The sequence below is a fragment of the Metopolophium dirhodum genome, chromosome 4, assembly GCF_019925205.1.
Source record: "Metopolophium dirhodum isolate CAU chromosome 4, ASM1992520v1, whole genome shotgun sequence".
In the NCBI taxonomy this organism is placed as follows: Eukaryota; Metazoa; Arthropoda; class Insecta; order Hemiptera; family Aphididae; genus Metopolophium; species Metopolophium dirhodum.
This window is the reverse complement of record NC_083563.1, coordinates 35,157,840-35,173,624: the sequence shown is the minus strand read 5'-3', so window position 1 is coordinate 35,173,624 and position 15,785 is coordinate 35,157,840. Positions and strand designations below refer to the sequence as shown.

Genomic DNA, 15,785 nt, shown 5'->3' with positions numbered 1-15,785 from the left:
GTCTGTGTACACAATAAGTAGTCGATATAATGCTTCGATTTTCAACTTCAGTACCCATCTTGTTCGATGGGAAAGAGAATCTAGTTGGTGCATTTGGGAGGTTTTAAACGTTTAAAATTCCCAGTAATTTTCAAAAACGCTGAAAGAGACAAACAAAAAAATTAAGAAAAAACATGAATTCTTACGAAAAGTCGATTTCCAACAAAATCGATTTTGTTTTTTGGTGTAACTCTTAAGAAATATAGTGTAGATACATGCCATTTTTACTGAATGTTTATATTAATAATGTCTATGCATCATACAGTTTTCGAATTGCGACTATTTATGGCATAAGAAAAATTCCAGTTTTATTAGACTTTTAAATTATTGTTGACAAAATATTTAATGTTTAGTCCAAAACTTAAAAATGTAATACAACGTTCCTCGTAAGTTGTCGTTAGTGGAAATTAAAAAAAAAGTTAAAGTTAAGATTTGCATATTATTTTGTAGGTAGTAGAAAATATATAAATTGTATAGCTGGCATTAAAATTGAATACAATGTTCCTCATAAGTAATTCATACTGGAATATAAAAATCCGAAGTTCAAAGCTCCATGATTAATAACAATAATAAACACTTTTTAATATTATATACTATTATAATATATTATGTAATTAAGTATTAGTGATATAATAAATTAATTATTTTTAGGAAAAATTAATTCAACTTACCGTATTATGTCTCAATTGCAAAATAAATTACTATAGCAGCAATATCAATACATTAAAAATACTTAGTAATATAATATTAGGCTGACCGACCGTCTTTGCTCTGAGCCAACCTGAATCTCGTTTTTCATATTGATAATAATTTAATATAAACTAAAAATATACATTCAGTAACTTACTCACTGACCATATATACTTAACCCCAAAACATATTCTACAGCAAAGAGGTTACCTACTTGTCACATTTTTATTATTAAAATTAAATAATTTATTACAATTTATACATCATAATGAGTGCAATTAGCAATTTTGATTGCATTTTTATAGTGACGATAATAATTGAATTGGGAGGATGGCACTTAGATGTGCCACTAATAGACAATAGTTATACTATTTTTTTTATCCCGGTAATCCGATGACAGTAACTATTTTTCTCAGAACTAAATTCTTGTGCGCTTTTTTTAAGTGAATTAGTAATTTGCTTGGTAGATGTGCCACATCTGGATATCTGGAGTATTTCAAACGGTGAGACATTTTTAACGATTTCGGCTCAATACATTTTTCCTACCTTTATAAACGTGTGCCAATATATTCCACGACCTTTAAAATGTGTCTATACAAACAATATGGTATTATATTACGTGTATTTTGTCGAATATCTTAAAAATAGAAATACATAGTTATAAATACTATAATAAACTTATTTTTATCATAATTGTAAACTTGACGATTTCATATATTTAAGATTTTAAAATTATAAAATTGTAGTATCCTATGTAAACTTATCCATAATTTAGAATATGCTGTATATTATCGAACTTGATGTTTTAGTTTCCTACAATGGTTATTTTATTGAAGTAATTAATGTAAAACTAAAGCAAAATAGAAACAAGACATTTAGAAACTGTGAACTTTTTAGTTTACAATATCATAAAGTTATTAAATATATTATATTTTGTTCTAATTAAGAAATGCTCTTTAATTTGTAAAAAATCGTCAATAAATCTTGAGTTAAATTACCTATCTCTTTCATTCTACTCTAAATATTCCCGCAGGAGTAAGTAAAAAGCTTTTATACTTTAAGTTCATATAGATATATATAAATCTAAATGAGATTGTCACTCTTCTACCAGCCTCAATGCAATATTTTTTTGAACTTTCTAATGTCCGCCCACTCTAATAAAATATAACACGTTATTTTAAATAAGCAATATTGATGTGGGATTGGTGAGTTTAACACTTGAAGTTTACGACGAAAACATAAGACATACGGATTTATGTTTGTTTATATTTATCTAATCAAATTTCTGTTTATTTCCATGAACTCGTTTTATTCACTGTACGCAGTTTATTCGGGCGAAATAGTAATAATATGGCCGTTGGTCCGTAATATTATGATCGTCGTCTACATAGCATATCAAACGATTTATTCAATTAAAAAAATCATACCATTCGGATATCTGGATTCTATGTCGCTGATGTGTAGGAGGTAGACGTTTGTCGACACGTTAAAAAAAAAAAAACTCACTCTGCTAACGGACGTTCACGAGCAAACTGTCTTCGCCCAACCGTATCGGCGTCATCACAGTAATGATCGTCGTGACGTCATGGATATGATGTCTGGCCCGTATAATAATAATACAGTGTGTGTGTGTATTTTTTTTTTTTGGATTTCAATTTTTTTTTCCGACATTCCACGCACGTCTCCTCAACAAGTCAGTTCGTCGTGACCACCACCGCCGCCACCACCATATACACGTTGTTTGTACGCAGAGGTAATATTACATTATATCCGTCTTGGCCGAAGAGTTTTCGGTGTAAGGCGGTGCGCGATCGGGGGTTGCTGACTTGTCGGCGTGGCAGCGTTTGAGTAGGGATGGGGGGGGGGGGGGTCAGGGCGCGAGTTGGAAGAGTGTGACAAATGGCCGAGTGGGGGTCAGAGGGGGCGCGGAGCGATTGTTCTTTTGACGCCTCTAATGGACGTAATTTTTTCGTATAACCCGGCTCTCACCCCCTAGAGATGAGCCATCTCCCTCCAACCCACCCCCCTCCCACGTCTTCTCGTCAGCCAGCGAGATGCAAGTCGCCGCGAGTCGACCGTGTTCAACCAGCCTGCCACCGCCGCCTCCGCCGCCACCTCTCGAAGGGACTCGGCTGCGGTAGCGGCGGCGGTGGCGGTGGCGTTGAACGTTTTGCGCACGGCAGTCGGACGACAATGTTTCGCCCCGTCGGTAGTGTCCTCCCGTCGATCGAGACCGAAGAGAATACGATTTCGACTGCGACTACGGTGGTGGCGCAGCGGTTGCAGTCGATGTCAAGCGGTGTTGTTCGCGTCGTGTCGGCCGATACGGTTTTCGCGTAGTGCCACAGAGAGCCGCCGTGCGTGGGCTCCCTCGCCCGTATCCGCGCGAAAACAATTTGAAAATATAAAAACCGTTATTCTTGTGTTGTTGTTGTTATTATTATTATTATCGTCTTCGTTTTTTTGTTTTTTTTTTGTTGCTCACCGCACGTTACGGTTATAACAATATTGTAATTATTGTAAACACAACTGCCGCGCGTCTGCACACAACGAATTTCGTCCGCGTGTCCGATGGCGGCCTTGTTCCGGTCATCGTCTTCGCCTTACGCAATATTTGTTTACCTGTTACTCATCCGTAAGTGGTTGCATACTTATACTAAAAAAAAAAAAAAATTGCAAAGATTCCCCCCCCGATGTGCAATTTCAAACGGTGTTATTATTTCGAATATACCAAATTTATTATGCGCGTTCGTCAACATCCCGGCAAATACCTATGAATGTAATATCATGCATGTTATAATATAACCTGCAGTGTAGAACCTAGAGGTGGCTCCATTTCGCCTTCTAGACCCGTTTTTAGAACGTATTATTATCACATGACAAACAGTATTTATTCAGCATTGTAACAATATTGTTCCAGTACCACCTGCCTACAAAACAAAAATATTTATTTGGAACATTTTGAAATTTCTGGTTGCGTTACTGCGCCCGTGACTTACTTGGACACGATGCGCTATCCGAAATTTTACCCGTATGTGTGATCAATATGAATAAATTGAATATTAAAACACCGGTGCACAATTCCCATGTATTATAGTTGTAGAACGTGTAATAACATAAATATTGTTTTATAACAGTCAACACTAATAAACGCATCGCGAATAAAATGTATGTTTAATATTATAGAGACATTAGACGAGCTGACGAAATATTATTACTATGCCCAATACATTGTCGTCATAATATGATAGGTATGACTGTATGGGTATTATATTTCTTTGCCATGCATAATTGTAGTCATATATTATAGAAATGTAATGTTTTTATAAATTATTTTAAATTTATATATTTATATTTTTTTTTATTTTACTTTGGAGGGCTGAGTCCCCTCGGCCGTTACCTTTAATATATATGGCTCTAAAAATTGTGAAGACTACAGAGTAAGAGAAACAAGTGCATATCATGCTTTAGACTGCATACATTCAATCATGACTGCTGTTTTCTCATTTTCGCAGTTAGGCAACGTAATTTAACGTATACAATATACCCTATGTCACTATATAAACCGAGAATCATAGATCCACCCAAATGCCATCACTGTAGGTACCACTTGTGCCGCAATCCGATTGTACGTCGAATAGTATGCTAAATTATACATTTCTTTACAAATTTCGTAAATTAATGCATATTAGAAATACTTCGTCAATATGGATTGTGCACTGAACAGAAATATGATAGCTAACGCGTACTCGATATGTGTGTATTGGGCATTTATGGACAGCTGAACCATAGAATATGTACTTAATTATATATAATATATTATTATAGAAGGTGAATAAAATGTCCCTCGAACAGCCCAAACTGTACCTACTATTATTTTCCATTAAAAATATTATCAATATTCTTTATGAAAAATAAAAATTAACGTATGCATATTTAATACCTATAAAAATATAGGAACGAACGAAATTTAAGAAAAACATTAATGAATGAACGCGCGTTAACTTATTTAAGCTCACGCTAAGATTCCTAGATCAAAAATACCAAAAAATTAAATCTACAATATTTTAATATGATATTGGTTTGTTAAATATTAATAACTTACGTCACTTCAACACAATTAACTATCGTATTGGATGATGTGGTTTAATTATTTAAATTTTACCTCGCAGCGTAAATAAAAATGTAAAGAGTGTAATGAAAATAATAAATATACCAAATTAACTTACTAAGTTCTATGAATATTCAATTATTGTTACGAATTATTATTGTTTCATTATAATTCATAATAATATTATAATATACGATTCATATACAATTGTACACTTTATACTTTAAATAATAATTAAATTAAATCAAGATAATTTGAATAATATTATAGAGTGTACTGGGTATTAGTGTACAATAGTGTACTTAAATAATTTTTCATTTATTTATTTATACGAGTTTCTAACTTTCGACTGTATTTTAAGGTAAATTCTTGAGAACTTCAGTCCTTCAATCAAAACAGATTTAATTGAATTAATAATACATTTCATAAAGCCATAATTGTTTAATAAAATTAAACGTTTTCAAAACGGATAAGAACTTGATAAATTTGAATAAATTAAAGATATAAGTACCTACCAAAAGGAATCAATCACAATCAATTTCAATAGTTTGATATTAAAGTTTTGAATACAATTTATTAAATTAGCTAACTATCATAAAATGCATAAATACATTTGTATACAAATATTGTAATCTTTAAATTGATAAATCATTAAATTGGTATAGGTACTCGTTACTCCTATAATGTTTATTTTTATTTTTTTTTTATTGAAAAAATTGATACTTTAACCCTCTGTGAGAATGCTTATATGAAAATATAGCCAATATAAATCCAAATCAATTTAAACCGCATATAGAATGTAATACAATTATCAAATTGAACAAACACACAGCAAAATATAATAATGGTTTTATTTGAAAGTTTGTTTACACCTGAAAGCACAGGAATATTATATTATGTTAAGTCTTATGTTGGTTAGATTTCCCCAATTGTGTGATGTAATATTTTAATCGATTGTATTTTGCTACAAAGCAAAGCTGGGACTTAATTCAATTCAATTTATGAGTAACCACTGTAACATACAACAAACAATACTGTAACATTAATTTTATTATGGCTGGAAGAAAGGTTTTTTTTCTGAAAAAGTAATTTGTTATTATTTTAAATAATACAAATTCATACTTGTTTTCGAGATTATTACATTTTTGATCCGGTTCATCAGGTGGAATAATGATTTTTATTAATATCTGTATAGCCTGAACTCACGAATAATATTAATTTCATATTATCTTGGTAAATACATACACAACGTTTAATTAATTAATAAACCGTTTAGTTATCCATTAAAAACAAACACATAAAAACGGCAGCGAGTGTGGGTATGATTACATACAGTATAAAAATTTGTTTTAAAAAAAAATTATCGTAGAAATAAATCGCAGCTGAGTTATTGCAAAACACAACAATAATATAATGAATACGGTACGCTGATATCATATCGTTGTGTACACTTATATTATACGCGTGTGTTGTATATTATATAGCGTAAAATGATCAATCAAAGTTGATCTAAAAACGAATTAATGTTTTGAACACTTTGAACATATCTATTATAAATGATAATTGACACACCCAATTTGTAACAATGGATATTAAATATACATTTTGAATTTTGATCATTTTATTATTTTCATATCATGTCATTTCAAAGATTAAATGAATTTAAACGTGTAGATATATATGCTGTAGTCGTGCCATTCAAAATGATTATAATCCAACCGTGTTTAATTGAGTGATTTATGTGTGAATAGATTAAAGAAAAATATAATATGTAAGGCTTGACAACTCAGAAGTTATATACGTTCTTAAATACAATATTTTTATTTTGAACAATATATTAAAAAAAAATGAAATTTTTGATAGTTGTATAAAACATATTCTGACGTATTGTGGCGCTTATCATGTACCATTGCGTTGACATTTTACTAACGACATGTATTCATAATATATATTATATAAGAGACAAGCTCATATAATAAATCTGTCACAGTCATCCAAAGATTTTCTACTATTTAATAATATTAACATTGAGCATGGTAGAGAGTTAAAAATTATACATTTTCGTCATTTTAAACTTGAATAAATTATCATTTGATATGAAGATACGTTTACAAGTTTAATACACGAAAAATGTCAACAGCACAGTAGGTACCTATATGAAGGTTCTGAGATTATATTTAAACAAACTTTAATTTATGTCAAAAATATATATAAACACAACCTAAACGTGTCCTAAAATATGTTTTATTTAAATATTTTAGACAGACCTTTTCACATATCTAATCCAATTTTTAATGTTTTTTTTCATCCTATTAGGTCCCGAGTAACCAAGGTATACATTTTATTAGTTTAACAACATTGTAATTTTTTTTATGTTAATGGAGTATGGAGTTATAATTGTGAGTTGTGAGTTTGTGACTATAAGATAACTAAAAAATAGTTTTCCAAAATATTATTATAATGTAAATTATTTTAAATCGAACACAATTAATATTTTAGTAAGGTAAAATTTGGGATTTTTCAAAAACCTTATACAATTCTAAAAGTAGGAGTTAAAGAAATGAGAAATAGAAAAAAAGTAAATACAAATTTCAAAAATATCAGTTTAGTAGTTTTAGCAATTTAGAAAATATTATTTTTAGAGATTCGGAACTATAACTGATAATAAAGTTTTAGTATATGAAGTATGAAAGATTTTATACAGTATAAGCATAGTATACGCAAAATATTCTATTAATGATTTCTCAAAATCTAACTAAGTATAAAATGTATATATTTTTTTTATAAATTAATACCTACAAAAATTACATTTTGTAAATTGATAATTGAACACAGGCTATATTATATTTTATTATACTAGTCATTTTGAAAATTAGTAGGTAGAATCCTACTTTTAAGAAACTTTCAATATCTTGTTTGAAACCAGATAATAAAGTTTTAGTATATGAAGTATGAAAGATTTTATACAGTTTAAGCATAGTATACGCAAAATATTCTATTAATGATTTCTCAAAATCTAACTAAGTATAAAATTTATATATTTTTTTTATAAATTAATACCTACAATAATTACATTTTGTAAATTGATAATTGAACACAGGCTATATTATATTTTATTATACTAGTCATTTTGAAAATCAGTAGGTAGGATCCTACTTTTAAGAAACTTTCAATATCTTGTTTGAAACCAGTTTTGGGAGGATCATGATGCTCGTATGATCTATGATCTGAATTTTTATAGTAAATATTTTATTTATTGTTTATTAATTTAAGTTTAAGGCTATTATTAGTAAAACTGCTTGTTTATAAAAAACTTTAAATAAATACTTATATGACTTAAAAAACAACTTGAGAAAATCTTGTTTGTTTTTTTTTTTATATTATTCAGAGTATATAAACGTGTGGATTTCGTTATAGTTTCCATTTATGTCGTAATAATATATAAAAACTTTTTTTAAAGAACTATAAATAATTTGTAAACACTTCCTGACTGTACCCTTATTAATTCATCACATAGTCTCAAATACCACTTTAACTGAAAAGTTGAAAAAACCGACAAACTTTCAATAAAGAACTTGATAACTTAATAACAATAATTTATTAACCAAAATATACTAACTTGATTTATTTTATCTAATTACTACCCACTACCTTGTAAATTATAATTAAGTAAACTTATTGAGTCTAAAATATTGTAGAATCATTGATGTATAAGAATAATTTTGCAAATAGCTATACATAATTATTATTACTCAAAAAACTTACAGTAAACGATTATTAACAGAACACGTAATAAACCATTCAATAATTCGTTCAAAACTAATATACAATAAATAAAAAAAAATTGTAGTTTACTCTAAAAAAATGTGTAGTCTCTACTTCTACGATTTTTTTGTAACGCTTACAAACCAAAAATATAATTACCAAATGTGAATATACAATGTTAAAAATTAATATTATAATGTGAAATATTATGTATGATTATCTGAATAATAAATGTAAGTGTTTAACTAACGTCAAAAATTTTGATGGATGTTTCTAAGAGCTCTGGTGGACCAAAATTCAAGCGTGAACGCATTTTCTTGGATTATTATCCACGACAACAGTTTTTATGAAATAAGAGTTTTTTGCTTTGTGCCAAGTTCTAAAGTATTCAACTCTTATCTTCTTTAACCAATTCTTTCTCTATTGTGAACTCAATATATTTTAAGATGACATAAAATTTAATATTTCATCCAGTCCATTAACAAAATGATTTTTAATTAAGATTATTTTTTTTTTTAAATCTTTAAAATGTTTATAAGTGAACAAAATAAAAAGCTATTGAATACTTTATATTATCTAATACTTGCATTATGAATTAAATACCATAAGATGATTCATTCAATGATCCATGGTGTTAAAATACAACATTGCCAATAAAATATTACAAATTAAAAAAGGTGAGCAAGTGGATGTCGCTCTGCTGTACAGTAGATTACAAGTGGGTCACTGTAATGGATGGTGTTAAATTTGAACTCAATAATATAATATCATTATATAAGAAAAACGATTCTGCGCGATAATGGTCAGTCAGCCTATGATATTACTAAGTATATTTGATGATATTATTGTGAATAAAGTAATTTATATATTTACCTATTTACGTGGTCCCTTGTTTTGAATTTTCAATCCTTAGCTACAAAAGTTGAACATTTCATAAATTTTTAACTACAAAATAATTATTAAATTTTAAATTTGATAAATTTTGTCAAAATTCAAACTTTAAATGCTTATAAAAAAAAAATTGGGCCTATGTATTTTTAATATTTTTCAACTGCTATTGTAACAATATATCAGAAGCCTTGCATTAAATTTTCACTCTTTTTACTCAACAAATAAAATTTTATTGATATTTATAGAAAATAAAACTAAGAAAATTGAAAACTGACAATGTCTGTTAACAGCTTAAAAAGAGTCAAATTATTTTCAAAATTGTATGGTGTATAGAAAATGACAATATAAACATTCAGTGAAATTTTCAAGTATCTACAATTATTCGTTTTTTAATTACAATAAAATAATTAAATTGTTACATGAGAAATCGAGTGAATATCAAATGTTGTAAAAATATGAATTTCAAGTGCTCATAAAAATTTAATTTGATTTGCTTGTAGATATTTTTTTTTGATGAAGGTAGACAAACTTATGAGGAATCTTGTATTACATTTTCAAATCTTAGATTTAAAAAGAAAACATTTTATGAATTCTTAAATCAAAATAATTTGCTAATTTTCATGATTTTCCCGTATTTTGACAAGATTTGAACTTTAATTAATGCTTATAAATAAAAACTGTGACTGAGGATTTTGAATATTTTTCAAATGTCATTGTAACAATATAGTAGGAGACTTGTATTAAATTTGCAAGCTTCTTTACCCAACAAATAAAGTTTTATTGACATTCATTGAAAAAAGACTTATCAAATTGGAAACAGACAATATTTCTAAACAGTTCAAAACAAATCAAAATATTTTGAAAATTTAATCGTGTATTGAAAATGCAAATATAAACGACCATTGAAAATTTCATGTATTTACGATCATTTGTTTTAGAGTAACACCAAAAACCAATATTGATTTTATGGAAAACCGATTTTTCGTAAAAATTCTCGTTTTTCCTTAATTATTATGTTGTTTTTCCCGGTGCTTTTGAAAATTATTGGAAATTTTTAAAATTTGACCTTCCGAATGCACCAACTACATTCATTTTCCCATCGAACAAGATACTGTTGAAGAAAATCGAAGCAGTTTTACTGCTCCCAACTGTGTGACGGACACAAAAAAAAAAATTAAAAAATAAAAATATATAAAAAAAAACACACATTATTGTAAAATCAATACATTTATCATTCCATATAGAATCTAAAAATTGTTAAATGTAATAAATCCATTTGTTTATTTATAATTTTAATGTGATAATTTTTTCTGATTGCTTATAAATATAGAAAATATGAACTTTTATTAATTATACATATTTAAATACTTAATTACGATTATCTACATTATCCACGATAACATTATTTTAGTCAAATTTAAAAATATTTTATTACTACAATAATTTTTATAGCTACAATATTTACTGATTTGTTGATTAATAAAATAAAAATTATTAATGTTCATACAACGCCTTAGGTACTTACCTATGCATTAAAATTTTTAATTCATTTTCAATTTGTTATATATAATTCTAATTAATTCGTATATTTATCATTTATCAATATCATGAATATACCATTAAGTTTTAGTTTAGTTGATTTATTAGACACAAATTGGGTTTCTGTTTTAATTAAGATATTGATTCGTATTCATTAAATAGCAAAAAGTTTAGTAAATTGTATACCTACATCTAATATGAAATGCATTATCTTAGTTATATAAGAAACGACTATAATATTATTGTTACATAATGAATAACAATTGAGAACCATGTAGTTACCTATATTAATAGTTAATATCTTAGACTATTGTGCCATTTATAATAATATTAGGTAATATTTCAACTAATTAATCATAAATACAAATATCTAAAAAATTGCAAATATTTAACCAATACTAAAATATGTGTTCATAACTTGTCTTGAAATACCACCTACCCTTCGTTCACACCAAAAATATTGTGTTTTTTTGAAATTTAAATTGAGTAAGTCTATTAGTTATATAAAGAATTGTTGATGGCTTCTGCTCAAGTCTGCGTAATCAAATTAAACTTAATTAATTATGCGATTAATTTTGTCAAGAGAAGCTTTTCAAGTGATTAAGATGACGCAGCACGTATTCTCATTGGTACACGGTAATTAACATTCAAGTATATTGTGTTGTGTGTATAAATTAGTTGTGATATTAATTATTGTTAGTAGAAACTCAAGTGAGTGATCTGTAAGGTGTATTTGTTGTATATTATATTATATTTAAATAATACACATAATAATATATATTATATATAGATAGTGTCTAAATCTCGAATTTTCTATATATATTTCGAAGTGGTGGGTGTAATGTAAACACTATCATTGCCCCAATACTGTAAAATACTACCTTAGGTACTAGTATATTATTCTCATGGACCCTCGGTGTACCACGGAGAAGAGTAAATGAAAATTCTACTAAAGTTTATTACAAGTTAAGTTATTCATTGAACTACGGTGTTATACTAAATACCAGTTTGGACATACCGATGTTATTGATATATAATTGTTTTGAAATACTTAAAAAAGAACATATAGAATTTAATATTAATGGGTCGGTCGTGTTTTAAGGAAATTAATGTAGACAATTTAACGCGATGACATTAAAATGACTTGTAAGTTGTGTGCAAAATAAACGCACATAATATCAATATTGTGTGTGAGTCTTACCTGTAATCGTTTTTTTTTTTTTTTTAATTTTTTTTATTTATATTTATATAGCTTCTAGTACACAATTATTATAGCTCAACAATTCTGTAGTATGTGGATATATAATATATGCGGACAATATTACGAGATAATTAATCTGTAATCGTTATTAGTCAATATTTCCTAGAAAATATATCCTGAAATCTGAATTATAACAGTAAGGCTCACATAATATACCGCCCGATAGGTTATATTTACCGTCAATTAACTTATATACTCGCAGACACTGACATTTGTATTAAATTAGATAAACTTTTTTCTACTTAAAAAGTGGTTGTTTGACCAAAGAACTAGAAAAAAACTGAAGGAAGTTGGTTTGATGGATTTAAATTTTTAAAACTGATTTAAATTGAATATCTATTTTTTCAGCTGTAATATATATGAATAAAAATATGATATTTTTTATTATATTTTTAATCATGACACTAGTAATATTCGGAATATTAAGGCTTTATTAAGACCTTCAAACCTAGTAAACGTATTAATCAACCATTATCCGTTTTCAAAATTAAAATCCATCAAACCAAATTCCTTCAGTTTTGTCTGACTTCATGGTCCAAAAGTCATTTTTTCTTACATCAACTGCAGCTACTTTAACATTTATAATCAATGGTACCTATTGCAAATAACAATAATGCACAATGTTCAAAATATTTTATCACGTAAATAATTCTCATACAACTAGTACACATGTGCGTAGTGCTTCGGTGCTTCTTGAGACACTACCTGTCGTGGAAGGTGTGAACTACACAATGTTCCGTCTCCAAGTATAAGGTCTATGTTGTCAATGTAAATAACTGAGTAAATCCTTAAATTGCTAAAAATATACAAAAATAGTCACGTTTTAGCTAATAAATACATGCAAATATGTTTTTTCTATGGTAATATCGATGACAGTTAAATATTTATGAATGGAGGTAGCCCCATTTATGTAAATTCGATTTGAAATATTTTTAAATTAATAGATCTGTATCGAAAGGATAAAAAATTTGACTTTTTTTTTCAAAAATAAATTTTTCCACTCTTTTGGTCTTACTTTATCGTACCAAATTTTATTTCATTGTTAAAGTCTTAATTTTAATGCGTATCAAATAATTATAATATTATTTATAGTTAAAAAATTGAAAACGAAGTTTTAATAGCCATGTATTAAAACCTAAACTAAATTTGTAATATTAAAAAAACTTACAAACCACAGGTAATAAGGAATTGGTTTTAACAGCAAATTTTAATATTGTATTAGCTCCGTTTTCGCAAAATTCAAATATTGGCTAAATTCCGTCCATAAATGTAATAAAAAATATAATATGAATGATATCAAACAAAAATATAAAATATTATACGCGCTTGTGAATCTCTGTGTGCATCTATAACTATCTAAGTGTTGTATGATAATTATTATCAATACATTTATGTAAGTTACATTATTTGTGTGTATTTTACCAGTGAATTTATAATCGTTTGATATTGAAATAGGTCATTTACGGTTAAAAACATAAATCTTTAGATAATTTAAAATAAAGTACAGATATATTATATTACTAAAAAAATATAGGTATTCAATAATCTTTCATATACCACATATATACCACTTACATAATAATTAAATATAATTAATACACACTTTACTGTTGTCGAGAATAATATTGTTCCTTATTGACAGCGCTCCAAAAACCTTACTAAAAAATGTGAGTGAATTATGAAAACAATTCAATTTGAAAAAAAAAAAAACGTAACATAATGAAATGGATTTTATGTGCTCACATTTATTTTTGCGTATAATTTAATATAGATATTTTATGATTTCACGGTATATGTTCTCAAAAGTTGCGTAGGTATTATTAATTATTCATTTTCAGGGTTGCGCATCTAAACAATATAAAACCACAAGACACAAATACTTGATACGATAATATTATGTTCGATGTTACTGGCAACCATAACTATAAACATACCTACCAGTTAATAACAAATACATAATATTGGTTATCTAAATGTAGGTCGTAATGTTAAGATTGTTGAGTATTTAAATTGCGGATATTATACACTCTTCACTCAGAATCTAAAATAATAATTCATGTTATTACGTCGCCGTCAAGAGCTTTGTTTATAATAGGTACAATATATTCTCAGGTTTCATATGTAGGAACTATACGTACGTAATCCATAACTTTGGTTGGGTAGTTCATCAGTTTATTCAACAGAATGAATGTACAATACGAATCAATAGAATACGTTTTGAATCTGATATGCATGATAATATTTAACACCTAGAAAAATCAGCTATTTCACTTCAAATCGTTAAATTATTAATATTGTACGTATAGAGAACTCGTTTTAAAATTGTATTTGTGTGTACTTACTGTGTAAGTTATCATTACTATTATTCAATATTTTTGGAATTTCAAATTTTTTCAACCACTAAAAATATAGTAGGTACTTACTAATATTTAGTCGATTTAATTTTCTTTATTAAAAACACAATTGACTGTATCTATTTTCCGTTTATCATTGCACAGGAATCTAAGTGAATAACTTAATTAAAATATTAATTCATAGATGTCTGTTTTGGTGAGTAAACAAATACTCAACTAAGCCCCTAAGTTTAAATAAAATTTTTAATAAAAAAACGTATGAATCAACGAAACTAGGACATTATGGTATTAGATCAGTTACGTTTTTCGAGTATATACACCAAGCTGGTATACTATACATAATATACACAGATATTTAATATAAATAACATTATTCAATAATATATATATTATCCCTAAACTAGTCTTGAAGTTTTGTAGGAGTTTTAATAGGGATTTATTTGAATATACTTTAGGCTACTGGTCAAACTTTCAGCTACTAAGGATGACTAGTAGAATCCGGCTGTTAATAATAATTCCAATGGGTTGTGTCCAAATAATTAGGACATAGGCTGTCAAGATACGATTAAACCATATTTTTCAAATAAATATTATTTCAAGCCTCAAAAAGTATATTTACCTATCTATGAAATTTAAATGTATTCTGTGTATGTTTTTGGTATAAAAATCAAACATAATATACGTTTTATATTATTACTATTAACCCCTTAATTGTATAAACATTAAATAACTATGTTTTTTTATTGTTAAAATCGTTACTGAAATATTGGCTAGAAAAAATAAACAACGTGTATTTAAGCTCTAAAATCTACGAAAAAAAATGTTCCAGTAAAAGAAAAAAAAATATGAAAGGTCGAGAGCCAACACATGAAAAAGATTATGAGTAAATGATTAAAAAAAGAGAACCACAATTAGATTAAATGATCCCATGGAAGATTATTCTTCAGATCTTTGTTATAGATTACCTAAACCGGGTGATACCTATACAAATGTTCTAAACAATAATTAAAAAACGTATAAAAAACCAAAATATGTGATATCTCTAAAGCATATAGTGAGCGTAGTAATAATGTATTTATTCAATAGATAAATTGCAAAATATGTTAAGCAAAACTTCAATAAAAACAAACAAGAA

General features: G+C 27.4%; 1 protein-coding gene across 1 annotated transcript in view; it reads left to right on the top strand.

Annotated features, from left to right (window-relative positions):
* Positions 1-2,901: 2,901 nt before the first annotated feature.
* LOC132942463 (uncharacterized) overlaps positions 2,902-15,785 on the top strand; it is a 148,547-nt gene continuing 135,663 nt past the window's right edge. The window contains exon 1 of the mRNA XM_061010863.1: positions 2,902-3,364. Within this exon, the coding sequence (XP_060866846.1) occupies positions 3,301-3,364 (64 nt within the window). The 5' untranslated portion in view covers positions 2,902-3,300. The remainder of the gene's footprint in view (positions 3,365-15,785) is intronic.